The 27,150-nt window shown below is 45.5% G+C and overlaps 8 protein-coding genes across 8 annotated transcripts; 5 read left to right on the forward strand and 3 right to left on the reverse strand.

Annotated features, from left to right (window-relative positions):
* Positions 1-3,133: 3,133 nt before the first annotated feature.
* On the forward strand, positions 3,134-4,114 carry PpBr36_10774 (uncharacterized protein; the record flags this gene model as incomplete). The annotated part of the gene is made up of 1 exon (XM_029897882.1): positions 3,134-4,114. The coding sequence occupies one exon, from the start codon at positions 3,134-3,136 to the stop codon at positions 4,112-4,114; it is 981 nt and encodes a 326-aa protein (XP_029743749.1).
* Positions 4,115-6,075: 1,961 nt separating this feature from the next.
* PpBr36_10775 (uncharacterized protein) lies at positions 6,076-7,242 on the reverse strand (the record flags this gene model as incomplete). Its single annotated transcript, XM_029897883.1, has 2 exons — positions 6,076-6,796; positions 6,857-7,242. 2 exons carry the CDS (start codon positions 7,240-7,242, stop codon positions 6,076-6,078), a joined length of 1,107 nt encoding a protein of 368 aa, XP_029743748.1.
* A 6,900-nt stretch (positions 7,243-14,142) lies between these two features.
* Positions 14,143-18,697, reverse strand: PpBr36_10776 (uncharacterized protein; the record flags this gene model as incomplete). The annotated part of the gene is made up of 5 exons (XM_029897884.1): positions 14,143-14,391; positions 14,450-14,625; positions 15,537-15,852; positions 15,960-16,067; positions 18,644-18,697. The coding sequence occupies 5 exons, from the start codon at positions 18,695-18,697 to the stop codon at positions 14,143-14,145; spliced, it is 903 nt and encodes a 300-aa protein (XP_029743751.1).
* On the forward strand, positions 14,258-14,653 carry PpBr36_10777 (uncharacterized protein; the record flags this gene model as incomplete). Its single annotated transcript, XM_029897885.1, has 1 exon — positions 14,258-14,653. One exon carries the CDS (start codon positions 14,258-14,260, stop codon positions 14,651-14,653), a length of 396 nt encoding a protein of 131 aa, XP_029743750.1.
* PpBr36_10778 (uncharacterized protein) lies at positions 15,521-15,924 on the forward strand (the record flags this gene model as incomplete). Its single annotated transcript, XM_029897886.1, has 2 exons — positions 15,521-15,757; positions 15,817-15,924. The coding sequence occupies 2 exons, from the start codon at positions 15,521-15,523 to the stop codon at positions 15,922-15,924; spliced, it is 345 nt and encodes a 114-aa protein (XP_029743747.1).
* An 898-nt stretch (positions 18,698-19,595) lies between the features above and the next one.
* Positions 19,596-21,413, forward strand: PpBr36_10779 (uncharacterized protein; the record flags this gene model as incomplete). The annotated part of the gene is made up of 1 exon (XM_029897887.1): positions 19,596-21,413. The coding sequence occupies one exon, from the start codon at positions 19,596-19,598 to the stop codon at positions 21,411-21,413; it is 1,818 nt and encodes a 605-aa protein (XP_029743746.1).
* A 1,940-nt stretch (positions 21,414-23,353) lies between these two features.
* Positions 23,354-24,143, forward strand: PpBr36_10780 (uncharacterized protein; the record flags this gene model as incomplete). Its single annotated transcript, XM_029897888.1, has 2 exons — positions 23,354-23,471; positions 23,611-24,143. 2 exons carry the CDS (start codon positions 23,354-23,356, stop codon positions 24,141-24,143), a joined length of 651 nt encoding a protein of 216 aa, XP_029743838.1.
* Positions 24,144-25,712: 1,569 nt separating this feature from the next.
* On the reverse strand, positions 25,713-26,210 carry PpBr36_10781 (uncharacterized protein; the record flags this gene model as incomplete). Its single annotated transcript, XM_029897889.1, has 1 exon — positions 25,713-26,210. One exon carries the CDS (start codon positions 26,208-26,210, stop codon positions 25,713-25,715), a length of 498 nt encoding a protein of 165 aa, XP_029743839.1.
* Positions 26,211-27,150: the final 940 nt, after the last annotated feature.

The following is a 27,150-nucleotide window of genomic DNA, read 5'->3' on the forward strand; positions in this document are numbered from 1 at the left end:
ACCTGTGGGTCCATCCAAAAAACACTTTGGTTCAGGTCTGAGGACAATTTGTCGATTTTCGCCGTTTATGGCGGTATTTTTGGCCTTTTTTCGACCGACACTCCTTTATTATTCCACAATTACGCAAAATATTAAAAAAAGAAAATATCGTTGAAGATAGCGTTTAATATCGCTATTAGCAGTGATTTAATTTATTTTTTTATCTTCTATAATGGCCGAATTCGATACCACCTGCCCTTAATCCGTTCATGGCGGTACTGTTTTTTCGATTTCTTTTAATATTATTTTCAACTTTTGACCGAATTTTATAATTTTTGCACGTGGAGGGTCATATATATGTATATATCGTTATAAAAAGCTTTGGTGCATATGCCGGATTATATAAGCAGTTAAATAAGCGGATAGGCAAAGTATACACTTTTTTATATATAATTTACAATCGAAACTCGTTTATATTTTTACCAATTTTAACGATTATGAAACCAAAATTTCAGAGATTCGATGACGTATATAAACAAACGTCCAAGTCCAGTTCTATTTATAATATCGGTCTTAAAAACTGTTTAATAAAAACAAATGCTAAATATGTATTTTATAAATCTTTTTGCTTTATTTGATTAATTTGATATTATTTTTGTTTTGCAGCCAAATTTTGTGGTTTTTGCACGTGGGGTGTGGCATATATATATTTCATATAACATGACATTTTGGTACGTATATCAGTTTATATAAGCCGTTAAATATGCGGATAGGTAAAATGTATCCAATTTTATATATATTTTACAATCGAAATGCTTTTACATTTTTACCAATTTTAATATTAATAAAACCAAAATTTGAAGAAATGGATTATATATAAAAACAAACGTCAACGTAAAACCCGATTTACAATACCGGCCCTTTTTGTTTTTTTATATAAAAAATGCTAAATTTGTATTATTTTTACATTTTTTGCTTTATTTAGTTAAATAAAATTTATAAGAGAAAAACGTAAATAAGATTTATTAATAAATTGATAGAAGAATGCATAAATCAAGAATATCCCAATTTTACCAATATTTGCGTAAATTATTAAATCTTTTAACAAATTGTTAATTTATATAAAAATATTAATTAAACTTTTGTTTCAAACCATAATTAAATGCACTTTGCAATATCAGGTCTATTAGGCTATAAATACTTTGTTTTAATTCAAAATCAATATTATATACCATTATTTAAAATAAAAATTAAATATAATAAAATATTACAAATTTTACTCAATATTTTAATATCTTTCCAAATACAATGGTTACAAAGACGCGGCCGGCATTTAAATGATCAACAGACTCCAATAAATCCAACGCAAATCACTGTATCTTTTTATCATTTTTATTTATTTTCTTTTCGAATATTTAATTGTATATTATAGTTACACCATTTTCTTTTGCCATTATACTGCGAATATATTATATATACCCGCTACAAACGGCAAAATACAACATATTATCCTTATATTAATGAAATAATTATCAGCGATATCGTAACATTAGGTATATTATTAATAATACCGTTATAAACGGCGAAATGCGACAAATTATTGTTGGTAATACTGGCGTACCGCCACAAATGGCGAAATGCGACAAGATGTCCTCAAACTAGAACGAGCGCGATCTTTTCGGCCAATGTAATTGGTCGAAAAACCATATGGCTGAAAGGTACATGGAGTGTTCGGTCCCCACTGCGGAGCAGGGGGGTCTAGTCTGAGCACTGAGACTAACACAATGTCCTCAGATTAGAACGAGCGCGATCTTTTCGGCCAATGTAATTGGTCGAAAAGCCATGTGGCTGAAAGGTACATGGAGCGCTCGGTCCCCACTGCGAAGCAGGGGGGTCTAGTCTGAGCACTGAGACTATAAATTACTGAAGAAAGAATGTTAACTAAACTTTAATTAAGTGTGGGTAAACGTAACCTAAATAACCTAAACAGCAATTAAACAGCGATTAAATATACTAAATAACGCCTAAGCAGCCTAAATAGCAACTGAATAGCGACTAAACACACTAAATAACGCTTACACAGCCTGAACAGCGACTAAATAGCGACTGAACACACTGAACAACGCCTGAGCAGCCTGCACAGCGACTGAATAGCGACTTAATAGCGACTGAGCAGTGACTTAACAAGGTGAGCCACCACTGAGCCAGGGTGAACATAGCCTGAACGCAGGTGAATTTTGCCTGAACAGCTTGAACAAAAGCGGGGCGAATCACGTGGTAGATGCCAGGGATGTAGTGGTCCAGATTCGGCGCAAATAACATGTAATTCGTTACGTCAAAAAGGGATATTTGGCGCTAGTCTCCAACACAAATTCTGACCCCCTCCCACGAACGCATACCGAAACCCCGCATCCGAGAGCGCGAGTCGAGGTTTGTAGGTGGGGTTTGTAGTCAAGGTGGAGGTTTTGGATCATGCTTGTGTCAACATTAATTAACATAGCACATATGTACACACATGCTACCACGACGGGTGATGCACTCTATTTTAAGCTCACTCTAAATACTTTTTGCTACTCATACATAGCTACCAGCTATGGCTCTTCTGACTCGACCACTAGCCCGATGAATGCCTCCAGCAATCAACTAGCAGCGAACTCCAAAATTGCCGACACACCTTGACCCGATTTCCCGGCTTCACCTCCCGACAACGGAGCTCCACGGAAGAATCCCCCGCATTTTCTCAGTCATCACTCGTTTTACAGTTCCACCACATCCGTGCTACCATATCGAACCAGTTCCCCGGCTCCCGCGTCAGCAAAACCACACCGCGACACGCGGCCCCAACCCGATCTCCTGCCCCTGTCATGCATAGATCTCCAAACTTAATTAGTCAAGAGCCTCTCTTCAGTTTGTTCCCGTCCGCCGGTCTTTCATCTTATTGTTGCTCGACAAAAATTCCCAGAAACAGACGAACACACACAAACCCAGTTTTCCGCCGGTGCAGACGCCAAAAGTAAAAATAAAAACAGTATATCTTGAAGAGGTCAGTGCAGCAAAGAAGAAAAATCAAACGCCAACAACATAAATAGAGAGAGAGATATATATATACATATATATCTATACACAAAAAAAAAAAAAAAATACCATCCCAACCATGTCAACCCAGAACAAACCCACGATCCTGATAACCGGCGCCTCGGGCATGATCGGCCCGCTCCTGGCGGCGCGCCTCCTGTCGACCGACACGCACCGCGTGGTGCTCACCGACGTCGTGGCCCCGACCGTGCCGGCATCGGTGTCGCACCCCGAAAACGCCGTCTGCATCCAGGCGGACCTGACCAAGCAGGCGTCGATGGAGGCGCTCGTGGCAGCCAGCCAGCCGCTGGCGGCGGCCTTCGTCTTCCACGGCATCATGTCGGCCGGCTCCGAGGCGGACCCGGGACTGGCGCTGCGGGTCAACTTTGATGCGACGCGAGCGCTCCTCACGCACCTCTCGGAGACGAACCGGGGCCTGCGCGTCGTCTACGCCAGCTCCAACGCCGTCTACGGGACGCCGCTGCCCGAGGTCGTCACGCCCGCCACGACGCCCACGCCGACGGGCACCTACGGCGCGACAAAGTACATGTCGGAGATCCTGGTCAACGACATGACGCGCCGCGGGCTGATCGACGCCTACAGCGTGCGCTTCCCCACCGTGTCCGTGCGGCCCGGCGCGCCCTCCAACGCCGCCTCCGCCTTCTTGTCCGGCATCATCCGCGAGCCCATGGCCGGCCTGCCGTGCGTCGTGCCCGTCGCCGACCGCGACTTCCGCGCCACCCTGTGCACGCCGCGCGTCTGTGTCGAGAACCTGCTCACGGTGCTGCGGTGGCCTGCCGACAAGCTGCCGCCGCACACCCGCGCCCTCAACTTCCCCGGCATCGTGAGCAGCGTGCAGCAGCTGCTGGATGCGCTGGGTAGATACGGCGGCGAGGACAAGGTCAAGCTGGTGAGCTTCGAGGAGGACGAGGTCAAGGGGAGGTTGCTGAGGAGCTGGGCCTGGAACCTGGATTATTCGAGGGAAATTGCGCTGGGGTTGGTGCAGGATGAGAGTACGGATCAGTTGGTGAGGGAGTATGTCGAGAGCTTGCAGAAGTGAGGTTGGTGACCGGGGTGTTTGGTTGTTGCTTTGCTGTTTGCAGAACGAGGAGCGAAGCGACCCGATGAAATCTCATGGCAATGTGTGGTAGCGATGGACAGGATATGCATTTTGCTCATGACTATATACAAAGATACCCGTTCGCCGTGTCCCTCATAGCTTTCGTATATGGCAGCAGCCCATTCCTTGTAGCAAGCATGGAATCGCCCTCGCGAACTTGCACTTTTGGCTATATTCCTGAACTGTTATTGCCAAGGCAAAACGACGGGTAGAATGCTGAGCAGCAGTGAGCGTCGTTCAGGCCTGTAGCGTAGTCGCCATAGCCAATTTTTGGGACTATGAGTTATTGTAGGCTTTTATCCCACCTGGATATTTCAAGATTGTACGGGATTGTGAAATCAATGCTAAACGGAATTAAGTCTCTTAACTTCTCACGCGTGCTGGTCGTCTACCACGATCCAATAATTTACAGCTTTTTGCAAGTGGCTCCAGCCACGAAACCGACAGATCTCTGGAATGTGCACAAGAGCAATGAATTGCAAACAACAAATGAAAGTCAGTCCTTATCGCAGCGGTCGAAGCAAGAGCGTTTAGTTCGCAGCTCTGGCATTAAACACTGCGGGTTTGGCCCCTTCAATTAGGCAGTCGACCTCGTCTTGGGTGCTTGGGGACAAGGATAAATAACGAGAATTCGTTGCTGTGGAGCTCATGGTTGGTTTTGTCGTCCTGGAAGATTTCCGTAAAGGCGAATCCGGTGGTTGGAAAAAGAAGAAAAGAGAAAGCAGGAGAGAACGAAAGTCGGACCGTGGCCGAGATTCCCATTATCAATGACGTCAAGTCAAATTGAGGCCATTTAAATCTACAAATATTCAAACCCAGCAAAACCCACCTCGAGGCGAGACATGTTTTTTCGTTCATCGGAGCACTTTGCTTTACTCTCTGGGACATTAAGCCAACTGCGGTGGGACATGGTGCAAGGCTCAAGATCATGGACTTCCAGATCATGATTCTGCCTCTCAAGATTTGAAATACTAGTAAGCGGCCTAATGTTCACAGTATATCCACGGCAGACTCATTGAGATGGTTCGTGTGATACACATCCACCCCACGCAAATTTCCCATTGCCCCAGCTTTTCTCTGTCCTAAGAGGACACCGAGTAGTGAGAACGAGTAATGGGCTCGATAGAGTTATGGGGCACCCCGGATAACACCAAGAAATATACTGTTCTACTTGACTAGCCTTGACTGACAAGGCTTGAACTATTTATTATTCTCTCTCCCTTTTAGGCTTTGTTCGACCTTGGTCGTTTTTAGCTCTGCCCCTTTTCAACTTGAGCACACCAATTCCCGTTCTTCTCTACAGCTTTCGTGCCCAGTCCCTTCATCCTCTCAGTAGTTGACATGGCTGAACACCACCTCCTGTCTTTTTGTTGCCAGAATGGGTTAAACAGATGCCATTCGACGAACACAGAAAAGAAAACCGTTGTCCCACTCAATTTGCAGTCAGCTCTACCCTTGCCAATGACTCATCTGGGCGAAGAAAACAAAAGTATCACTGCCAATGTTTCGGCTGAATCTGGCAAGCTACATTCATCATCGCCCTTATCAAGACTCAACCAGCACCTTGACGACCTGCGCATAAAATACTCAACGACTTCCCCATCTTGAGCTACAAATTCATGGCCCCTGTGGGTTATGTAGCCCGTCTAATGCTAGGTAACCCTTGTATCTAATTATCTAATCAATATAAGCTTTTTTTTGTAATATCCTCATCCCAAATTGGCATACTGCAACACAAGGGTCATGTCACCAAAGGTTCCATGACAAATTATACATTTTTGCTTTCTGGTGCTACTTCTAATCCAATAAAAACCCACGCAACACTATATAATTATATCAAAGGACGCTCATATCGTACAGGGCAATTTTGGATTTCCCATCCCAGCGGCATATGCTTTATGTCAAACTTGGCGCTGACCTTTATGTTTCTTTTCTCTCCATGTGCCCCCAAACAGATGTTTTGCGAGGGCCCCGTCGGGAATAGTTCCGTTATTGGTACTTCCCGAGTGCGACTGGCCCATCCCAAACCCATCGATCGGTAAGACGAGCACATCGCCGAACAATTTCGGAGGGCCGAGGGACGACAGGTTCCGGATGTCGGTTAGAGTGTCGTCCGTCCCTTGTATGTACTCCCAAACAACATCCGTCCATGCTGCCGGGCCAGTGGAATTCATAACTTCGAAGCTTGACAACTTCGAGGACGGGGTTCCGCTGGCCGTATCGACATTGTGCTTTCGCTTCAAATCCTGCCAGGAGCGAATTACTCGGGATGTCATCATTTCGAAAACACGGTGGCCGGGCACGGCGGCAATGGTCCATTGACAGAACTGGACTTCATGCAGGATGTCGGTCCATTTAGCTCCATCGCGTTGGTCGAACTCGATACCGACAACGAGGCGCGTCTCCTTGCGGAACGGCTTCGGTATCCAATCGTCAATCGGCTTCAGTGCGACCGTGTCGGTATCTGTGTAAACGCCGCCTTCGATATAAAGAATCAGATACCGAAGCAAGTCGGACTTCATGCCCACATTAGGCAAAGCGTTGAAGGTGGAGACGATGGTTTCGTTGTGTCCAAAATGGCGGTTGACGAAATCCTTGGCGCCATCCGGGCCCACCAGAGTACTGATTGACAAATTAGTGAAGACAAACTAGCCGACTGCAATACAAGTCGTCCGTACTTACTATGCATAATCCGGGTTCATGGCCAACCAGGTGGCCGTGTGTTTCAACTTGTCCGGCTTGACCAGAAACTTCTCACCCCAGACTTTTGGGAGCATGATCTGCCAAATGTTCGCAGGGATGAGGCGACCCGGGTGTGCCCTGACCCAGTCCAATCTTGCCGAAGCGCCGTCCAAAATCTCGTGGGCTTTCGGGATCGTGAAGCTACGGTGGCGCGCTTGGTCCGTCCGCTGCACGTCTGACGTGCCGTACAATAGCCAGCAGGTTGTCAGCGCCGCCAAGGCGAGGACCCCTAACAGGCGGGTCCGGTATCGCCGCCGCAAAACATACTGAGCGGCCTGATCGCATAGCGATGAAATAGTACTTGGATTGGCGTGCCTGACCGCCATCTGCTTTGGAAAAAAAAAAAAAAAAAAAAAAAAAGGAAAAGCGGAGAATGGGTTTCTTTCTACGATGAAGATAGATGAGGGTTCAGGTTGAGTCTTGGGCCAGCGCCGAACCTACGACACGGGAGCAAGAAATGCCAAGAGAAAGCTGCGCGCCAATCCGTTAAGTGGGCGGGAGAAATTGGCCCCAAGACCCAAGAAAACCAAGCATTTAATAATAACCGAGTAGAATGATAAGGCAAGCTTGGCTGACTTGCGCGCGAAAGATTGGAAATCGCACCGTTTGGTGGTGATGGGGTTGCGTGGCAAGGTTACTGTTGGATGGGAAAAAAATCCAGGCGGGAGGTGGGCAGCATGACAAAGGACACAACCACGTAGCCNAAAAAAAAAAAAAGGAGGGTTTTCTGCAAAGGCGGTTGGCTGGGGGGTTGCAGGGGTTGAACCAGGGATCTGTTTCGGTTGGTGCTGCTGGAGCCCCCTTTACCGATTTTCTTTATTATAGTGGGTTTGCGGCCCTTCTTGCCCAGATTGATGTATCGATAAAATCTCAGACAGCATGCTAATTCTCTCCGACAGCTCTCCCTCCTCAACTGCTAAAAATTGCTGCGCCCTAAGGCAGTACAGTACCAACTTACTCTGTAGATTCGACCTGTGATTAGGTACCTTTGCCGGTTTATTGCGTGCCACGGGCGGAAAGCAAGTCAAGGGCGGAAACTTTCCTCCTATCGCGCGCACTAACGTAATCGTTGCGACATTATAGCATCTCCCTCATTGGTCGGTGGGATGATTCTCACGCCACCCATGATCGTCTTGGTAGGCAAAGATACGGCACAGACCAGCTTTTTTTTCATTGGCTTATACAGACAAAAATACCCACTGCGGAACTCTCGTAAGGCTGCCCCTGAGCACGGCAATCATCAAAAAGAAAATTGAGATTACAGTAGACTACTGTAGCAGACCAGCAATCCATCAAATTCATACGAACGAGCTGGCCCGATATGGTAAGGCTGCAGCTGAAGCACGGTAATTATAAAAGAAAATAAACTACAAAATCGAATCAGCAGGCCAGCAATTCTTCAGATTCAGATTGGAAGCGGCGTGACGATATACGCGATCGGTCGAGCAAAGATGACGAACGAGCTGGGGCAAGTGTACTGCATAAGGGAGGTATTTAATTGCATCACTGACGGAGCATATCGCGTGTGACCCCCGGTGTATGGACGCTCATCTCGCCTATTTGTGGTTTAGGCCATCAAATGTACAAAATGACAAACTTGCCCGTTAATTATAACTCTAAAAAAAAAAAAAAAAAAAAAAAAAAAAAAGCCAACAAAAGGGGTCACATTTATGTGCAAAGACCATCAGTGCGGCTGTCACGCAACAGCAACAGTAAATGACGTATGGATGGGGGCAATCACAAATCTTGAAAACTCATATTTTGAGTCAGCCACACGTACCCCGTCCACAGCCGAGGGACTTGAAGCATGGGGACTCAAGGTGATTTCGGGGGGCGAGCTGCCTGGATCTCAGCGGCGGCAGGGAGGGAACACAGTTTCCTGAAGCAAGTGCAAGGCAATTTGTAGTGAAGTGGTAAATACTAACCGTCTTATTGACTGTAAAGTAAGCAAAGCTTGAAGTGGTAAAAGTGTCAGAGAAGCCGAAATTAAAATAATGGGTAGTTTTAGTGGTTAACATTCATATATATAGTCAAACATACGATAAGAAGTGTTGAGGATTATGAATAATCAAATTTACTAATGCGCACGGCACTGACGTTTCTTTAATACCATTTAAACTTGCAGCCTTTACAGACTTTTACGGAAGGATTAAATACTTTGTTTAAAGAAAGCTTGCGGGGTTTGAGTTTGCTGTTATATCCTGAACTTTTTGTTTGATATTTTAGGCCAAATATTGTCTTCTATATGCAATATACCAACACAAACATATGAAAGCGGAAGCAATCAACCAATGGATTTGTTATACTGGCATTGCCCGTGCTGAGACAAAATACATGGAATCATAACTGAGAGAGGAGAGCTTCGTATTGAGTAGTCTCGAAACCCCATCGACTTGAACTGAAGTTGAGGCCTTGTGGGTGTTTGAGTTGGAAGCTGACAACATCATGCCTATAATGACCAACGTCGGTGACTAGGCAAGAAAGACCTAGGTGGCTTTATCAACGTAAACACTAGCTTCAGATCGTCTTATTACCGTATAGTTTTGATTTTGCAGCAACTATGCGCAACATGCTCCATCAATTTCTACCAGCGCAATAAATTACTGGCTCATTGAGCGCTGGTTCACAGATGAGCCATTAGACTACAAAGCAGAGGGGTTCAGGTTAAACACTGAAACTATGTCCCAACCAGAAACGGGTATATCTAGATTTGATGTCCAAACTAAACCCATGTTGTCGCAGGGGACCGAACGCTCCATATACCTTTCAGCCACATGGCTTTTCGGCCAATTACGTTGGCCGAAAAGATCGCGCTCGTTCTAGTCTGAGGTCAACTTGTCGCATTTCGCCGTTTGTGGCGGGTATTTGCACTATATTCACACCATGTATGCACTGTATACGCAAAATAACAGTATAGCCACTGTAAATAATTAAATATTCGAATAAAAAAAAATAGAAATCATAAAAATATAAAGTGACCTGCGTTGCATTATTTGGGATTTTGTCAATTTCGTTTTGCAAGAATTGTTATTATAGTTGTTTTAATTTTATTAGGATTTATATGTTCAAAATATGTGTTGATTTTCATTTCATCTTTTATATTGGACTTATAATATGAATAATATTAAATGATATAAAGTTAGTACTTTATTATAGCACATATATTTTGGCCAATTTAATCGTGCAAAGTGCATACACTTATCGTTTAAAATGAATATTTTATTAACATTTTCATTGTAATATATAATTTATTAAAAAGAATAATTAGCCCAATTGTTGATAAAACCAGACAATATCTTGGTATAATTATCCAATAGGAGTAATACTTATAAATATTATCTACCTGTTTTTGACGAGTTTTATTGAGTTAAATAGAACAAAAAATAAAAGGATAATACAAAGTTATCAATTCTTCTTGAAAAAGAATAATTAAATTCAATATTATAAATCGGATTTCACTTGAACGTTTGTTTTTATATGTAATTTAGTCCTTGAAGTCTTGGTTCAACTATCGGCAAAATTGGTCAAGGTATAAAGACGTTTCGATTATAAATTTGTTAATATATATATATATATTTCCTATTCGACTATTCAATGGCTTATATCATCTGGTATAGACATAGTGGCTAGATATACTATAATCTATATGTATACCACCCTTCACGTGCAGAAATTCCAGAACTTGGTTAAAAAATAAAAATATTAAAAAAAGTCAAAAAAACAGTACCGCTATAAACGGATTAAGGGCAGGTAGTATCGAATTCGGCCGTTATAATAAATAAAAATATAAGTTAAATCGTTATTAATAATCCTATTAAGTGCTCTATCCAACGTACAAATCGTTTGTTTTCACGATTTTTATTTATTTGTTTATAACGAAGTGTTAGTCGCTAAAATGCTGAAAATACCGCCATAAACAGCGAAAATCGACCAGTTGTCCTTAAACCTGAACCAGAGCGTTCTTTGGATGGACCAACAAGTACATTGCAAAGCCGCAATTGAGCCACGAAGTGGATCAATTGTGGAGCTTTGGGCTTTAGGGATGAGCCCGAAGACTAATTCCTATCCCGGTAACCAAAAGATATTTATACTATGCAAAACCCCGGAAGTCGAGTAATTTATTCCCTTTTTTGAGTAATAAACCTCTGCCGCATGGCTGAGCCTAATATAAAAATAGAATAATAATCACAACATATATTTGAAGTTATAATAAATAAGCGCAAAACCTATATAGATAACGGCGGAACAACGGCTATAACCCAGGTCTCCTCCTCCTTTAAACCAAGTTAGTATTAAGAAGATGCTATTTTAAGCGAGGAAATCATGCTTTTAATAGAAGCCGCCGTCCTTTACACATACTATAGTGGTAGGGGTAAAAATCACTACCCCTAAACAGTGGTGGCGACTTTGTAGGTGTGTGGATCCTTTCGGAGTTAAGCCGTTTTTGGTAGTAATTCCGGCCCAAATCAATCAAAATACAAAACCTCATACACGGGTAACCAGAACGAAATACTGCAGGTAATTAGATAAATATACGTATTGAATTGAAATCGATTTTAAAGTTATTTACAAATTAGATTTACCAGTTTATATGCATACCGTTGGCGTTAATTACGTCACGCATACGTTAAAGTATAGTTTTTAACCGTTTACATAAATACGATTCCGGGATCGCCTCCCAAGCCTCCTGGACACGTTGCCGTATAATATTATACGGGATTTTATCCTGATTTCCATATTTCCATTATATATAATTCTTTATTTTGTTCCAAACGTCTTCGATAAAATTTAAATCCGGTAAAAAAAGCGGCCAAATAATCGTTGTAATACCCAATAACCTTATATATTCGGCAATATTTTTGGCAATATATATTGGAACGTTATTTTACATATATATATATATATATATATATTAGGGGGTTACCCGTAAACCGGATACCGATAATATAATTGTAAATAACCGGAACGATATATTGGTAATAGGTGTTCGAATTGATTTTACCCCTAGTTTTTTCCCAAATAACGCCCGGCCTTTTACCCGTAACCCCTAAAAAATAACCCCAAAACATCCAACCTTATTTTTTTTGGTAACGTTCGATTATATAAATTATATTATATTCCTCGTTAACCCTACGTATAACGTATTTTCTCATATGCGTTTTATACGAGGCCTATATTTCGTTAAACCAAAATATTCGTACCCAATTTTTAACGGTTTAAATAAAATACGTTTGTTCAAAAGCGAACCTTTTTTTGGCGTATGGTTTCGGTAATAGGGAGCTTTTTTGGGTATATATCGTCGGTAACCAAAAATCTGTAATGTATTCCTAATTACGTATATACCGTATTTACCCCCTAAAAACGTTGCAGCGAATTGTTCCCAACCTATACGTTTATTTTCACGGTTAGCCGAAACGAATTCAACGATTTGGTCCTTTTTTTCTGCAATTATTATAAAGGGCCGGCCGGACCGGCCGCGGTGCCAAGGAATCGGGTCGATAAAAACTTAACGGATTTGATTTCGTAAATAACCAGTACAAGCACTAATTTGAAGTTTGGATAACCCGGCGTTATAATAAAAAATACGAACGCGTGTTCGTTGGAATTCGGTAAAGTGTTTGGTCAAAATGGTAATTCACGTGATTTTAATAGCGATTTTGTTAATTGTTTTTGCAGGGCCAACAACGTATTGCGGCTATATTATTTAACAACAAAAAAACACCAAAAAATTAATTGCGGCCGTGATTTTAGGTATTAAAATCGTTGAATCAATAAATACGTATTAACAAAATAACGATACCTTCAGAGAGAAGCACGAAGTACCTGTGGGTCAGAAGCTTCTAGATTACACCAAAATTAGTTAGCGTTGTGAAAGTTGCATCGACAAATGCACGGTGACAAGGGGGGTTTTTTTTGCCTGCCACCATAGTAAGATCTAAATATAGCTTTCCAATTAATAATTTGAGTACGGACTTGCCGTTTATGCAATGCATTTGGGTGAATCGCCCAAAGCAATAGTAGAGAAATAGTATATTAGCGTGTGTTCATGTCTCGCTAAACCACAAACTTTAGTTAATATTATTTTGCATTGCAATTTCACTCTCTCTTTTTACTAGATTCCCACACGGTTTTAAGCTCTTATTTTATACACACTACAATTACCCCCTACACTTTCGCGAATTCATCCGGAAGTATGCTGCCCATCAAAGCTCTCATTTTCCTTGCCTGCGGTCTTTCGGTTAATGCCCTACCCGTTAACCCTCAGGGACGCTCTTGCCCTTCTGTTGGCGGAGCCAACCATAACAGCAAATTGGTATATCGCAGGGGTGAAGACACCAAGACTGATGAGAAAAAGAACGATAATCCCCAGAAGTTCTACACGTGTGCAATTTGCGGTAAGAAAAGAGAAGGCACCAGGTATTGCAGGCCCTAGTAAGTACAGCGGTTTTATCCTTATCCTCAAGATGCTTGGTCCACTGACTAGGTATTTTTTCAATAATAGCTATTGCTACGGCTCAATAAATGAACAACCCCCAACATTGCATAGCATCCCGGGTACATACTCGGCGGAATAAGCAAAATCGTCCATCGATACAAAACCTGAGCACCATTTTTGGGATTTCTTATTCCCAACTCAATAGCCCTCAATTTCTGTTCTGTGGGGGCAGGTCATTATAAAAAAACATATCGTAATAAGATAGCGATTTGGATATGCTCCCGAAAATTGTCCGGGACAAAAGGGTTGTGGAAAATTATATAGATTAACAAAACTGTTGGCAAACTCATTCGTGAGGTGTTTAGCTTGAATATTTGTATCACCTCATATCAAAAAGACAATTATAGAATGGCTTGCTATTAAAAGGTGTAACAGCTTTTCCCCCTCCTTTGGCAACCGTAGGAAATAGAGACGGGTCCATCTCGACCGTATATATTCGTATACAGGTCCGGCACGACGCCAATAGCTCCGTGTACGCATTAATTACCTTTCTCTGAGGGTATGGACTTTCCAAAAAGCAGCTCCTGTCCACCAGGACGGTGCATTTCCCTGCGGTTAATAACAAGTTGGTTAAGTGGATATTAAGTCTGTCAGAAATTTTTGACTGCACCAATCCCCATGTCCCCAATAAGCGGTGATTTCGGGCTCGCAACAACCCCCCGACAGTTCCCCGTCAGCTGAGCAACACAATTTAGAGCCCCAAACATCGAAACAATCAGAGCAGGATCCCTCACGACGGCACCGAAAAGATACACGTCACAACTTGCTCTTCCCTTCTGAACCAGCCATCGTCTGTGGAGCAAAAACCTTCTCCCGCTTGAGGAAGAGACTGATACAGGAAGGCGATGGCGCCACTGACCACCATGGGCACGAATGGGTTGCGTATGGCGAGCGCAATGACGTGCACGGCGCGAGCGCGGGTGTCGGGATCGGCGGCGTTGAGAAGGGCACTGCTCGCGCCGCTGGCAGCCGACGAGATCTCGTCGGAGGACGCGTGGGGGAAGATGGCAGAGAGGCCATGGTGGGCGGGTGTTGACGAAGAGCGCACCCGCCATGCCGGTGCCGAGCGCGATGCCGAGCATCTGGCTGACCATCATGAACCCGACGCCGTATGGGATATCGTCGGCCGCCACGGAGACCTGCGCGACTGGAAACCCGGCCTGGGAGTAGCAGCCGTATATCTTGGCGTCGGGGGATGTTTCGTCGACCGTATCTGTGAAGCGGGGAAGGAACCCAGGTAAGTGGACGGATCAGCAAATGGTGCAGGTCACAGTTTGGGGAAAATAACAAATATCAAGCAGGAGATTTAGGAAATAACATACACATAAGGCCGGCACCGATTGCCTGAAGAGCAGTGCCGAAAACGAACCAAGGGTAGTAACAGCCAATCTTGGCCATAAAATGGCCGTGGCGCCGCGGGAGAATTGGGAATAAAGAGGTATATAGTAAATGCTGATAAGGCAACCAAAGGCAGCCCATGCTGGATATCGTGTTAGTAGACATTTCCTTTGATAAACGATCGGGGGAGACATACCCATATTACCAAACAGAATAACCATGGTGCGGTTTCTGAAACAGTGCATGGGGAACATGCATTATTGCATCGAGGTCCCGATTAAAAACATCTGCTGCAGCGTAAAAGCCACAGCAATGACCACAGTCAGTATAAATAAGGCAATGCTCCGTCCGTGGTTCCACGACCAAAGAACACCTCCGAAGTTCATAGCCATCATAATGCACAAAAATACCCCAGCGGATCCCAAAGCTCCAAGGTAATCCAGTCGTGCCAGTCTCGCTTTAAGGGAAACGCCAGGCTGAGGGATGAAATCTGGCAGGATGAAAAATCAGATGGAAGCAACGACAGCCCCCACGATCAGATTGATGTAAAAGGCCCCTGGGTTATTGTCTGTTAACCTTGGCTCAGGCATGCAGATCGGGCATTGACCGAGCACTTTACTAAGTTTACTTATATCGCCAAGTGGCCGAACTTTCGGCAAAGGCACCACCAAAGACAGGGCCCAAAAGTAACAATGCCCCAAAAAAGGCCCAACATGCCAAGGTAGCATGGAAGTTCCGACTCGCTCGTGTTAACGGAAAGGATAGTCACGATGCCCATATGCATACCGATACCACCAACGCCGGCTAAAGCACGACCGACGATAAAGGCATTGATATCGGGGGCGGCGCCGCACAGGGCCGATGCAGCCATGGACAAGACCGTGCCGCTAACGAAGAGAATTTTGGCGGAAAAGGTACCATATGCTTTGGACCAGGGGAGTACGGTCGCTGCCGATGCCAGAGCAAAAGCAGCGGCCAACCATGGGACGAGGTCGACGTGGCCGAACGTGAGGACGATGGTCGGCTGGATTGTTGCCACAATCGTCACATCGAGAGAATAAATCAGGAAAGAGGCGAGCAGAGAAACGACGACCAGAACCCACTGCAGTGGAGGTTGTTAGCACAAGGTGTCAGCGCAGAGGCTGAGCTTGGTGTCCAATGGTGCATCATGTAGTTATATACGCATGGATTGTTAGAATCACAACGTACCTTCACTCCGTGTACCGGGCGCGGTGAGTCGCTTTTGAGCGTCTCGTTTGCCTCCTTTCCGTTGCTCTCTGTTGTGCTGTCTTCCAGCTTTCCATCGGGAGGTGTAATCTCGCCAAATTTTGTGGTCAACGTTTTCTGCGGATCCGTTCAACTTATGGGCTGGCTTTGGGCTTTTTCGTTTTTGCAGTTTCGGCATACATATCTGTGACTGCGATTTTCTGAAATATAAAATTAATTTACTGGAAACGATAAAAAACAGTTAAAAAAATAATGAAGATTGCCGACAGTTGTATCCAAACCCCGTAACCATTTAGTTTCAAGGCTTATCCCCAAAGCCCAAAGCTCCACAATCAATCCACGTTACAATTCAATTACGGTTTTGCAATGTACCTCTGGGTCCGTCTAAAAAACCCTGAGGTTTAGGTTTAAGGGCAATTTGTCGATTTTCGCCGGTTATGGAGGTATTTTTTGGTATCTTGGCGATTAACATTCCGTTATAAAAAACTAAATAGAAATTGTAAAAAAAAAAAAAAAAAAAAAAAAAAAAAAAAAAAAAAAAAAAAAAATCGATTGCACGTTGGATAGAGCATTTAATGCCGCTATTAATAACAATATAATTTTAATTTTATACATACAATTGGGCGAATGCGATACCACCTGCCTTTAATCCGTTTATAACGGTAATCTCAGTGCTCAGACTAGACCAAACGCTCCATGTGGCTGAAGGGTATATGGAGCGTTCGGTCCCCTGTGACAGCAGGGGTCTAGTCTGAACACTGAGACTACCTAAATAGCGATTGAACAGCGATCATATAAGGTGAATCACTATTGAGCGAGGGTAAATATAACCTGAACGCGGGTGAATTTTGCCTAAACAGCCTGAATAAAAGCGCGGCGAATCACGTGGTAAATGCCAGGGATGCAGTGGTCCAGATTCGGCGCAGATAACAGTAAGTAATACGGTTAAGCGGTAACTATATATTGGCGGGAGCGTATTTTTGCAGTCCTTAATACCGTAGCCGTTACCGAACGCTTCCAGCAGTACAAAACAAGAGAAAATGGAGTTTTGGGTGCGGGAAAGCAGCTGCGAAGTTGTGAATAGCTTCGTTTCGGGCGTTTATTTTCTGGTGTTAAAAAGCCGGTACGCATGCGTATAAAATGTTGCGAAAAGCGGTGCAAAGGGCATTTGGGCTTGGGTTTGGGTTTACTCCGTGCATCCCCTGTCGTTACTCCTGTGCAAATAATATATATGCATATGGATTTGCAGTCGTTAGGCTTTTTGTACTGAGAAATGAAGCACACTGTAATGTGGATTTATTGGCCATGGAATAACAACCCCCTTATATCACCGCTAAAGTAATGTGAAAACTTTATGTATGAAATCAATAAAGATATATGATTATTCAATTTCCATTGGTGCTCCTGCTGATATTCCTCGTCATTAAACCTTATCCTGAATATGAACGATATTATAATTCATATCTGTTGAGGTACAGCACCAAGGAGAAAACGGTATCTCGTAGCCTCCAGCCCCTTGCAAATTAAAAATCCCGGCCAAGCTCAGCGGGAGTGCCTGAGAAACTCTATGTTTTCATGACGAGCGCGCGATACCAGTTGCAGCGCCTGTGGATGTTTTTCATCATAGCCTGCTTGTTTCTTTAGGTAGCGCGTACGATGAGCGGGGCGATGCGGAGGAGTGCTAGCCATATATTTTCTTGTTTTGTCGGTTTTCTCTTGGCTCTTTTCTAATTAACCATTGCGGAATACTGTGAGAGATTTTCCATGCTGATGTTGAGAACTTATAACGAAAGGAAGATGAGAGAAAAAAAAAATAAAACTAGCAAAATAGTGTGATGGCGAATCCTCGATGTTTGTCCAGCTTACATCAATCGAGGCTTTGTCTCGCCAATAACATGTCGGCTCTGGGCAATCATGGCCTGGAATTGAAGCGGATGAAGCAGCAGCTATGGGCCACCCTAATCTTGCAAAAGCATAGTGTGCGTCAGGAGTCAGGAGTCAGGACTAGCATATTTTTTTTTTTTTGTTTTTTTTTTTTTTTTCCTCGCACAGCCATGTCAAAATTGTCGGTAGTAATAAAAACAATTTTTGGCTTTGTAGTCGCAAAGATTTTCTTTGAACAACACTGTGGACCAACCGTTGCATTGATAGCCGCTTGCTAATCCACTGCTCGGTTGTCTGCAAATCAATGATCGCCCTGATCGCCCTGATCGTATTTGAACGACGGCAGTTCGTGGCTGGTGCGCAAGTGCTAGCCGGCAGGAGATTCATGCCAATACGCGTCACGTGAAAGCTTACTTCGCTCAAAAAATATGTAAAAGTAATAAATAATCCTCAACTGCCAGCGGAACACAAATAAATCAAAATTAGCACAAGCAATTTTATTCTTTCATCAGATGTTCGGTTCGCCAAAATAAAAGCTGCGGTCCGCCCTTTTTTCCATGTCTTGTCAAGGCACCAAGCAAGCAAGCCAAGAAATACCACCGTTACAATTGCCGCCACCAGAGCCAACAATCCCTCCAATTAAACCCTATATCCCCTCGGCTTCGGATGAAGCATGTGGCCATCGCATGAACCAATTGTAGACATATCACCACAGCCATAAGCGAGTCTCAAATTCAGGGAGTTATCGGGCACGGTTGAGGATGTTTGTTTAGAAAATGAACATGAGCCTCAAGGGCGGGTTCGCCCAGCCCGGTCTGCTTCTTCTCCGGTGCCATAATAAATCCACCAGGGCGGTAGGCAGCTGACTCGCACATGCTAATGCACAAAACGCTGGGCGGCCATTCGTCCCGCAGTATTGCTCCTGAGGTTCCACATACAGTTTGAGATTTGCCATGTTGGAAGAAAAGGGGGGGGAAAAAAAAGTAAGGACCGTGCGACCACCTCTTTCCAAATCCGGACTCAGTTGAAAACTGCAAGATTATACATGTAATATGTATGCACTTTTTTCTGCAGATTTTCGTCTTTCCCTAGTAGGTTTAATGGCGGGATGATCCTCCACAGGATATTTCCCCCAGTTCGGGTGGCAACTACCATAACTGCCGCATCTGTGAACGTTTAGTTCAGAGCAGTAGTCTAAATATCGACGCGGTGCGGTGCGATGCCAATGCGATGCTCCATAATAACGAATGGTTCGAACCAGCTTTAGGGGGGCGCACAGGTCCACAAAGTTCGGATGGCAGCGGAGAAGCATCACACCTTAACACACTTCGCCTGCGAAATCGTATATCGCTTAGAGTAAAGCGAGACCCATCATTCAGCCGTCATCCCCTAAGCACAAAAATAGATCTTCGACTGTGCGTTGAGGGTTGTTGACGATGTAGGCAAGATAGCAAAGCTGTGGAAGAAGTTGTATAAAACAACAGTGTTGTCCGTGTTGATGGCATATCTTGACATTTTTTTTCCTCCTCACCTTGCCGACTCAGTCTTTCATTGCTGGAGGGTTTGCTGTTTTCCTTTTTCTATTCTCCCCTTTCTTTTTTTTTTTTTTTTTTTCCTTATTTTCTTTTCTTGTCACTCCTAGAGGGGTTTCCATTCTCTTTCATCCTTGTTTTTACTCTCCCTTACCTCATTATCTTCCTCTTATATACCTGTTGCACTAAAAGAAAAATCAGCATGCATTTCTCTCTCGCAACCCTGCTGTTCGCCAACATGGCGGCTGCCGCCGTTCTGCCAGTGGCCCGCGCCCCTGAGCCCGCCCCGATTATTCTCCGCGCGGTGACCAGGAGGCAAATCCAGCCTGCTCAACCAGCCGCCGCAGGAGCAGAGCAGTTTGTTCCACGAGCAGTGAAGAAAGCCGCAGCTAAGGCCCCTGCCAAGGCTCCTGCCAAGGCTGCTCCGAAGACTGCCCCGAAGCCTACTCCTGCTCCAGCACCTGCCCCGAAGCCTACTCCTGCTCCAGCACCTGCCAAGCCGGCTCCTACCCCTGCCCCTGCCAAGGCCCCTGCGAATTCGGCACCCGCCCCCGCAAAGCCTGCGTCTACTCAGCCAGCTGCTGCTCCTGCTCCTTCAAAGCCCGCGGGCAGTTCCACTCCCGGCTCATTGAAGCCGGTCGTCACGCCTTCCAGCCCCCCTGCTACCACATCCTCCCAGGCCGCCGCCTCCTCCGCAGCCGCCTCCTCGGCGGCCGCGACGGCGTCCGCTCAGCCCCCCACCGGTGCACTCGCCCCCAGCTTCGACGTCGAGCTCCTCTACGGCAGCGGCGGCGACGTCGTCTCCCCTAGAAGCATCACGGATGACGAGGTTGGCATCGCAGCGGCCGACACCGATGTCACGGTGGAGGTGGACGGCAAGATGAAGTTCCCGTCCATCGTGCTCGAGAACATCAACACGATCAAGAGCGTCACCTGCACCAAGGGCCTGGTCAACATCGCTTTCTCCAACGCGGATGCCTACCAGACGTCCAAGCTCTGGCCCAACAACAAGTTCGTCGTCATCACGACCAGCTCCGGCGGCTGCGCGGCCGACGGCGAACGCGGCCTGTACCTGGTGAAAAGCATCGAGTTCGACGACAAGAAGAACACGCTGATCGTGTCGGCAGACGCCACCACGGTCGACAAAGTCATGGAAACTGCCCACGTGACGTGGGTCAAGAATCCGACCGCCCCGAGCAAGTCGGGCCTGAACTTCCCCATCAACATCGACCTGTCAGGCACCGACATCGTCAGCAAGGGGCCCTTGAGCCTCACGGCGGACGTGGCCAAGTACACGGGCAACGTTGGGTTCAGCGGGTCCCTCGACTTCAACTTCCTCACCGGCAAGCTGAACAAGATGACGGCGGACATGAGCTACAACTCGGTGCTGGCGCTGAACCTGACGGCGGCGCTGACGGCCAAGGATTCGCAGAGCGCCATGTACCAGTTCGCGCCGGTCGAGGCCAAGGTGGCTCCGTTCTCGATCCCGGGCATCCTGGACATGGGCCCGATCCTGACCTTTGGGCTGGGCGTCGAGTTCGGCGCCAAGGGCCAGGTCAAGGTCGCGACGGGCATGCGCAGCGAGATCAAGGACGGCACGGTGCACATCGACTTTGTGGACGGCAAGAAGTCCAGCGCCGCCGGGTGGAAGCCCGTCACCAGCATGTCGGCCACCAAGTTCAGCGCCGACGTGAGCATGCAGATCAACCCCTTCGCGACCCTCAACGTCGCCATGGGCGTCAGGGCCTTTGGCAAGCTCGTCGACCTGACGGCCGCCGTCGAGACCAAGCCCGTGCTCGTCAACAGCTTCAACGCCCACGACGAGGCCGAGGCCAGCTTCAGCTCCACCACCGGCATCACCTTCACCTCGCCCAAGGACAAGAAGTGCCCCGGCGGTGGCTGGTTCGCCAGCCAGCTGCAGCTCGGCGTCACCGCCGTAATCGGCCCCCTGAGCAACACCCTGTTTTCAAGCAAGACTCCTATTGCCGAAAGCCAGTGTTTCACATTCCCCAAGGTCTAAATGCCACCGTGCTGGCCTGGGTGGGAATAAAAAAGAATTAAGCAGTTTTAGCTTATAACTCATGATTGATAATATATTTAACTTGTATTTCTGCCTTTGCTTTGCCTCCCTTTCCTAATTTAGTAATTGGTACCTTGCTATGTCATTCAAAAGCTCCAGCTCTGGTAGTTATTGCACTCCATAATTCCCGTGGGCCAAGAGCATGTAAAAGTGTTGGTTGTAAAAGTAAATTATACTATAAAGTAAGCAAAATGTTTACAGTCGATGATTCCTTCTTCAAATCAGTTTGTTACACGAGGATAATACATACACTTGTAAATCATCCAAGGCTCCACAAAATCCCGTTTGTTTTATGACGTAACAGATTTCAAATACCCCTTGTTTCTTACTTATACAAATAAAACAGATATAAGTAAATATACCTATTTGTTGACCAATCTCGCTTGTTCGTATAAAAGGCAGAATTTCCGATCGTGGAAGTTTGTGCCAGCTTTCTTCTCTTCATCCGGATCTTTCAATTCTACATTTGAAACGAAATTTTAGAGGGTGGGTGGGTGTTCGTCATGGAGTTACAATAATGCAATATATTGTTGTAGGTTGTAAAGGCTCGATGCCTTTAGTTATATAAACCTATTCTTTCTGTGCAACCAAGAAACCTTGGGATATATTCAATCTTGTATTCATCTTCTCAGACTTGAGCCGCTGCCCGGTGATTGGTGCAAACTTATTCATTTTATCGGCCCCTTATAGTGCTTTAAAAGACCTGCTTAGCTTGGCTGATTAGGAAATTAGAGCCATATCTGGAAGCACAGGCTGCAACAACGTATGAGTTAGTATTACGTATTTCAGAATAGTGCTTGTGTCTAAAAACTGGCATGAATGATTTGAAAACAGCATAAAACGGGTCATCTCTTGCCAAGTTGTTGAAACACTGTCTTTTTCCTCGGAATGTTTGTTCGTGTTTTATCCTGTTGTAGGATTCGTTATGGTCAGATACTCGAGGCCAATTGTTTTCCAGCCAAATGCTTCTCATGGACGGATTCCAATTTTGGCAATTGACGGCACGGGGTTTCCGTCTTTTACTTTTCTTTGTGCCCCACCAATTCCTCGTACACATGTTCATCTCTACAACCACGACTCAAGTCCCGATCGACACATGGCCGACAAGCTGGCTGCGTCATTTCAACAACATTCGCCTCGTAGGTGATACGATGTACTGGAGCAGCTTCATGCTCAACGACAAGTGGTCTCTTTTTTTTTTTTTTTGCTCATTTCACCAAAAAAGCGCCATGAACTAAGCACCACCGAGAACATGCGCTCCTCCCGCGGGAACTCGTTCACGTGAGACCATCCCATGTTTTCGAGGTGTTTTCTTTTTTCTTCACCAGGGTATAGTCGCATGAGTCGAGGTTCTTTATCTGTTCGGCGGGGTTATAGAGTTGTTGAACCCTGATTGGCACCCGGATGAGTGGGGGAGAAGAAGTAAATTTGGGATGAGCATGGGTTGGAGCCAGAATAAGGTACGGCAAGGACATTAGCAAATGCCGAATTGAAACATTATCAATTCAAGAACTGTCCACTGCAGATCGGAGCCAAAGAGCGTGTGCTATAAGGAAACCCCGTGCTTTTTTTTTGTCGGCCACAAAGCTCGGAATTATCAGCAACGTGTCAGAACCCCAACGGCAATGCAAGGATGTTGCACTGACGGCAATGTCCGGCCGTCGACCGCTTGTAGGCTAAACCTAGGATCACTGACTTGTAGGACGTCGCTAGCTTTCAGTATCTATAAAGAGAATGGTTTGTGTCCGCCTGTTGAATGAATTCTTGCACTCAATCAAACACAAGATCATGTAATGAACTAGTGCGAACCCCAACTCGCCTTTAGAATTTTCAAAATTCCAGTTTATTTTCCAGGCATCCGTAAAGCCTTTCTACTGAATATGCATTTTATACTTCCCCTTTTGGTAGCCACGCTGGCTCGCGCGGGTACCATTACTACGCTGTATCCCAGGGAGAATGTCAACGTCGGCGCACCTGCGAATATTGATAATTTTAATGGTGAGTTTTTATATCGAGTGGTCCGATGTGCCTCTAAAAGGCCAATTGCTTGGAACTGGCAAACCCGTGCAGGATAGATAGTCCATATTGAAGAAACGCGAAACTAATTTCTTTTTTTCTTTTCTCTCTTTTGAACAAGAGAATGAACCGGTCGCTCCCAGGGCATTAAAGCCTATCATCAAGCGTAGTTTTGATCACGACACCACCTTTCCAAAACAACAAAGGCCTTCACAAAAGCCGTCTTTGAGCGATGGCCAATTGGCCGAAGGTCAAAGCAAAACACCATCAGTCGACGCACCAGATAACGTAAACTCGAACCCAGTAGACGCCGAGGATAATACCATAGGGAAAGCAGCCATAGTCTCCGACGGGTTGGTGGGGGAAAAGTTCGCGCCGGGCAACGCCGCGACGAGGACAAGAGGAGGCCGGCCCATGCTGGGCGCCTATGGCGGGCACTCCAAAAATGCCGCGCAGAAACGATCTTCGACACGCCCGATGACGGGCTCGCCATTGCCGAACAATGGCGCCGCTTGGGGAGTATCAGACGAGCAAGTCGCAAAAGGAAGGGCATTCGTGACAAAAATGAGATCGCAGTGGGGTCAAGAGACCAAACCATACGATGATGCGCTTAAAGCTCAACAAGAGGCCATTCGCCAAAAAAGAAGCCAATAAAAAGACAAGAAAGTCAAGATTTGGTCGCCTTTTCCGCGGTTCTTAGGGGAGGATAAAAAAAAAAAAGCTGTGGCTCGCGAAAGATGTTCCCCAATCCCACGACTTTGGGTCCGCAAGGCTGAACAAACGCTGACGACGAGGTTTGGGGATTTTGACACTTGGACAGATGAGGAGGGTCGCCAGGCCGTGGGGAAAGGTTGACAACATTTTTTTTGCAAGAGTTTGAAACCCAAGGAGGATGCCCAAAGAGGTTGTTACTGTCTTGCCCTTTACGCAAGGGAGAAAACCGCTGCAAAAGTGATCATCTACGAGATTGACACGCCCGGGTAACAATATATAATACATACCTATAATCTCCAGCTTGTAATACAAAATGCGTTGCGAATTTACAGCATAGCAACATTTACTGTTGTTTGGCTAGACAGCTCTTGCGTCCATACTTTCATTAAGCGAGCTGCGTCAAAAGCGAGCTGCCTAATATTTTGCTAACAAGATTGGATTAGGCCGAGACTTTGTATCAAAACTATAACAATCGCAACTCGGCAGGCTACTGGTTATTATTACTAGCCCTGTCTGGCAATACGAGCTACAGCAAGAGTTTGATTTTCAATCACCACGAATGAAACCTGCCTGCGCACAAAGATGAACGGGTGCAATCATCAAGTTCTGCCTTCTGACTCTTTGCAGCTCTGCCAAGAGATCAGCCCAAGTATCGCCTTCAGGGGCCAGCCAGAAAGTGCCAAATGTCGACAGATGAGCGGAAAAGGAAAGGCGTGGTGAATGCCTAACTACCTAATTTTATTGGAATAAAACGAGTCGTCGCAGTACGCGGGCTATGCCTTCAGATACAAAAGAAAATATGTCCGGAGCCGAGTCAGGGTGCGCAAAGTCGGTTTGTATATAATAGAGGATAGCCCAGCTTGAACATCCAGCGCAACAGCACGGCTATCTATCTATCCCGTAAGTTTGTGGAGTGCCACTGGCATAACAGCATGTCAATAGCTTGCTACTTCCGAACAGCTTCATTTCACGTGTCTGGATTGACGCTTAAAACCCACTTTCAGTCGCGCCTCAACTTTGACCGGTTAGATTAAATTGAATTTTACAATCGCAGGCCGACAATTTCTACATGTGAACACAGAAATGATAAAAAAGGTACATTCTTGATGCTTAGGCTCGTTTCGCATATCACCCACTCCTTTGCTCCGCTGAATCGTAGCTCTTCCCTTCTGGGCTCAACACGCTTCCAGCCTTTGACACTACCTCACTTGGGCAGCTCATGGGTGCTTTTGTTCAATGATAGCCTTTTATACAGCTATTGCAACAAGTTACACAAAGCGTGGCCAACACCAAAACCCACAAGGAACCGATACCTTGCCGTCTCGTATGATGTAGTCAGCGCCATCAAGATCCCAGACTCAACCCGACTTTTTTTTTTTTTTTTTTGCAGTCGTTCTTGTGAGAAATGGATTCCCGAGCCTTGGTGATTTTCTCATGTGATCTTTTCTTTATTGAATCGAGAAGCTTACAGTCAACCGCAGTGGCCCGACTGCGTGAGATAGAAAAGAATCAATTGTACCACACCACCAGGTGACCCTGGTTGCCATCCCATTGATCCACCTTGACGTAGCCAGGAGCGGCGTCTTTTTTCTGTTTTATAGCCCCCTTCACCTTCGCATCCTCCAGGATCGTGCTCCAGCCAAGTTGGCCCGGGTAAAAGTAATGCGTAAGGATCCGGCCACGCTCTCCCCTTTCCTGGGCGGCCTTCTGTACTTTTCGCATGGCATCCTTTACTTCCTGGCTGCCAACGAAGCCAAAGTCGTACAGGTTTCGGTGTTTGCTTTGACTATTACCACGCTTCGAGAGGGCGGGATGGGCAACGGCAGGGCCGACTCCGCCGCGGTGGTGGAAATCGGCGTCCAAGCCGGCGTCGCTGTCTCCTAGTACAGGGCTCGAGCTGGTGTCGCGGCTGTTGAGGGACGATTCTGCCGACACGCCGAACCCCGTGGTCGGCAGGGCGGAAACGAGCGTCAGGGCGCCAAAGGCTGCTACGATAAAGTATTTCATTTCGAGTCTTGAGGGTAAAAAGGATGGTGGATGCGTAAAACAACGAATGACTGCTAGGAACGCACTGGCAAAGGAATAATATATATATATATATATATATATATATATATATATATATATGAATAAGTAATAATGAAGCTAGTTTAACACTTTTTAATGACATAGCTCGGTTCTATTCAATTCGGATCGGCTGTAAAAAAAAAATTTCATGTAGCGATCGGCATTGGAGACATATTTTTAGTACTTGCCAGCAATGCATGCCAATGGGCATTAAAAAGCTGGGGACGATTGACAACTACCTACTAGTCAGGGGCTAGGATCTGCTTTGAAGCGTAAAATTGAACAATTTATTAAAGCAAGCACATACATTCAATATCAGCTGGAGCATTCCTCACAGTTGACGAATGCCACCACCCGCGCCCCAAACCAGCCTGCTCGTCTCCGTCAACCACTTGCCCGCCCATTACGAGCCACATGTTTACCGAACTAAACCATTCCTCATATAAAAGAACATTCCTGGGCCATCCCGCCTTATGAAGAGCTGAGGTGAAGAATGGGATACCACGGGGATCCCTCGTGCTGCTGATCAGGTGAATATTGAACTCATTTCTCACAGGCCAAGGGAACGAGAGAGAGGTAGGATCAACAGACCTGATACTCCGGTGCCTTTACTACAAGACATCCAGAGGTACCAGAGCAACGAGAAACCTTGATCGGGCACGCAATAGTCGACCTACTCGGGCTGTCACGCTTCTAGACTGGTTCATAATGTACCTTTTAACCACGTAAACCGCCGGATTCCTGGTCACCACCCAGATTCCAGAGAGCAATGACGGAAGTGACAAAAAGGTTGCATCGAAGGAGTTCTAGCTGCCCAAAAGCAATTACTTTAGTTGGTCACTTTCGTCGTTAGCAAAAAAAGAAAATAAAAAAAAAAAAA

Source organism: Pyricularia pennisetigena (assembly GCF_004337985.1).
Source record: "Pyricularia pennisetigena strain Br36 chromosome 4 map unlocalized Pyricularia_pennisetigena_Br36_Scf_11, whole genome shotgun sequence".
Taxonomy (NCBI): domain Eukaryota; kingdom Fungi; phylum Ascomycota; class Sordariomycetes; order Magnaporthales; family Pyriculariaceae; genus Pyricularia; species Pyricularia pennisetigena.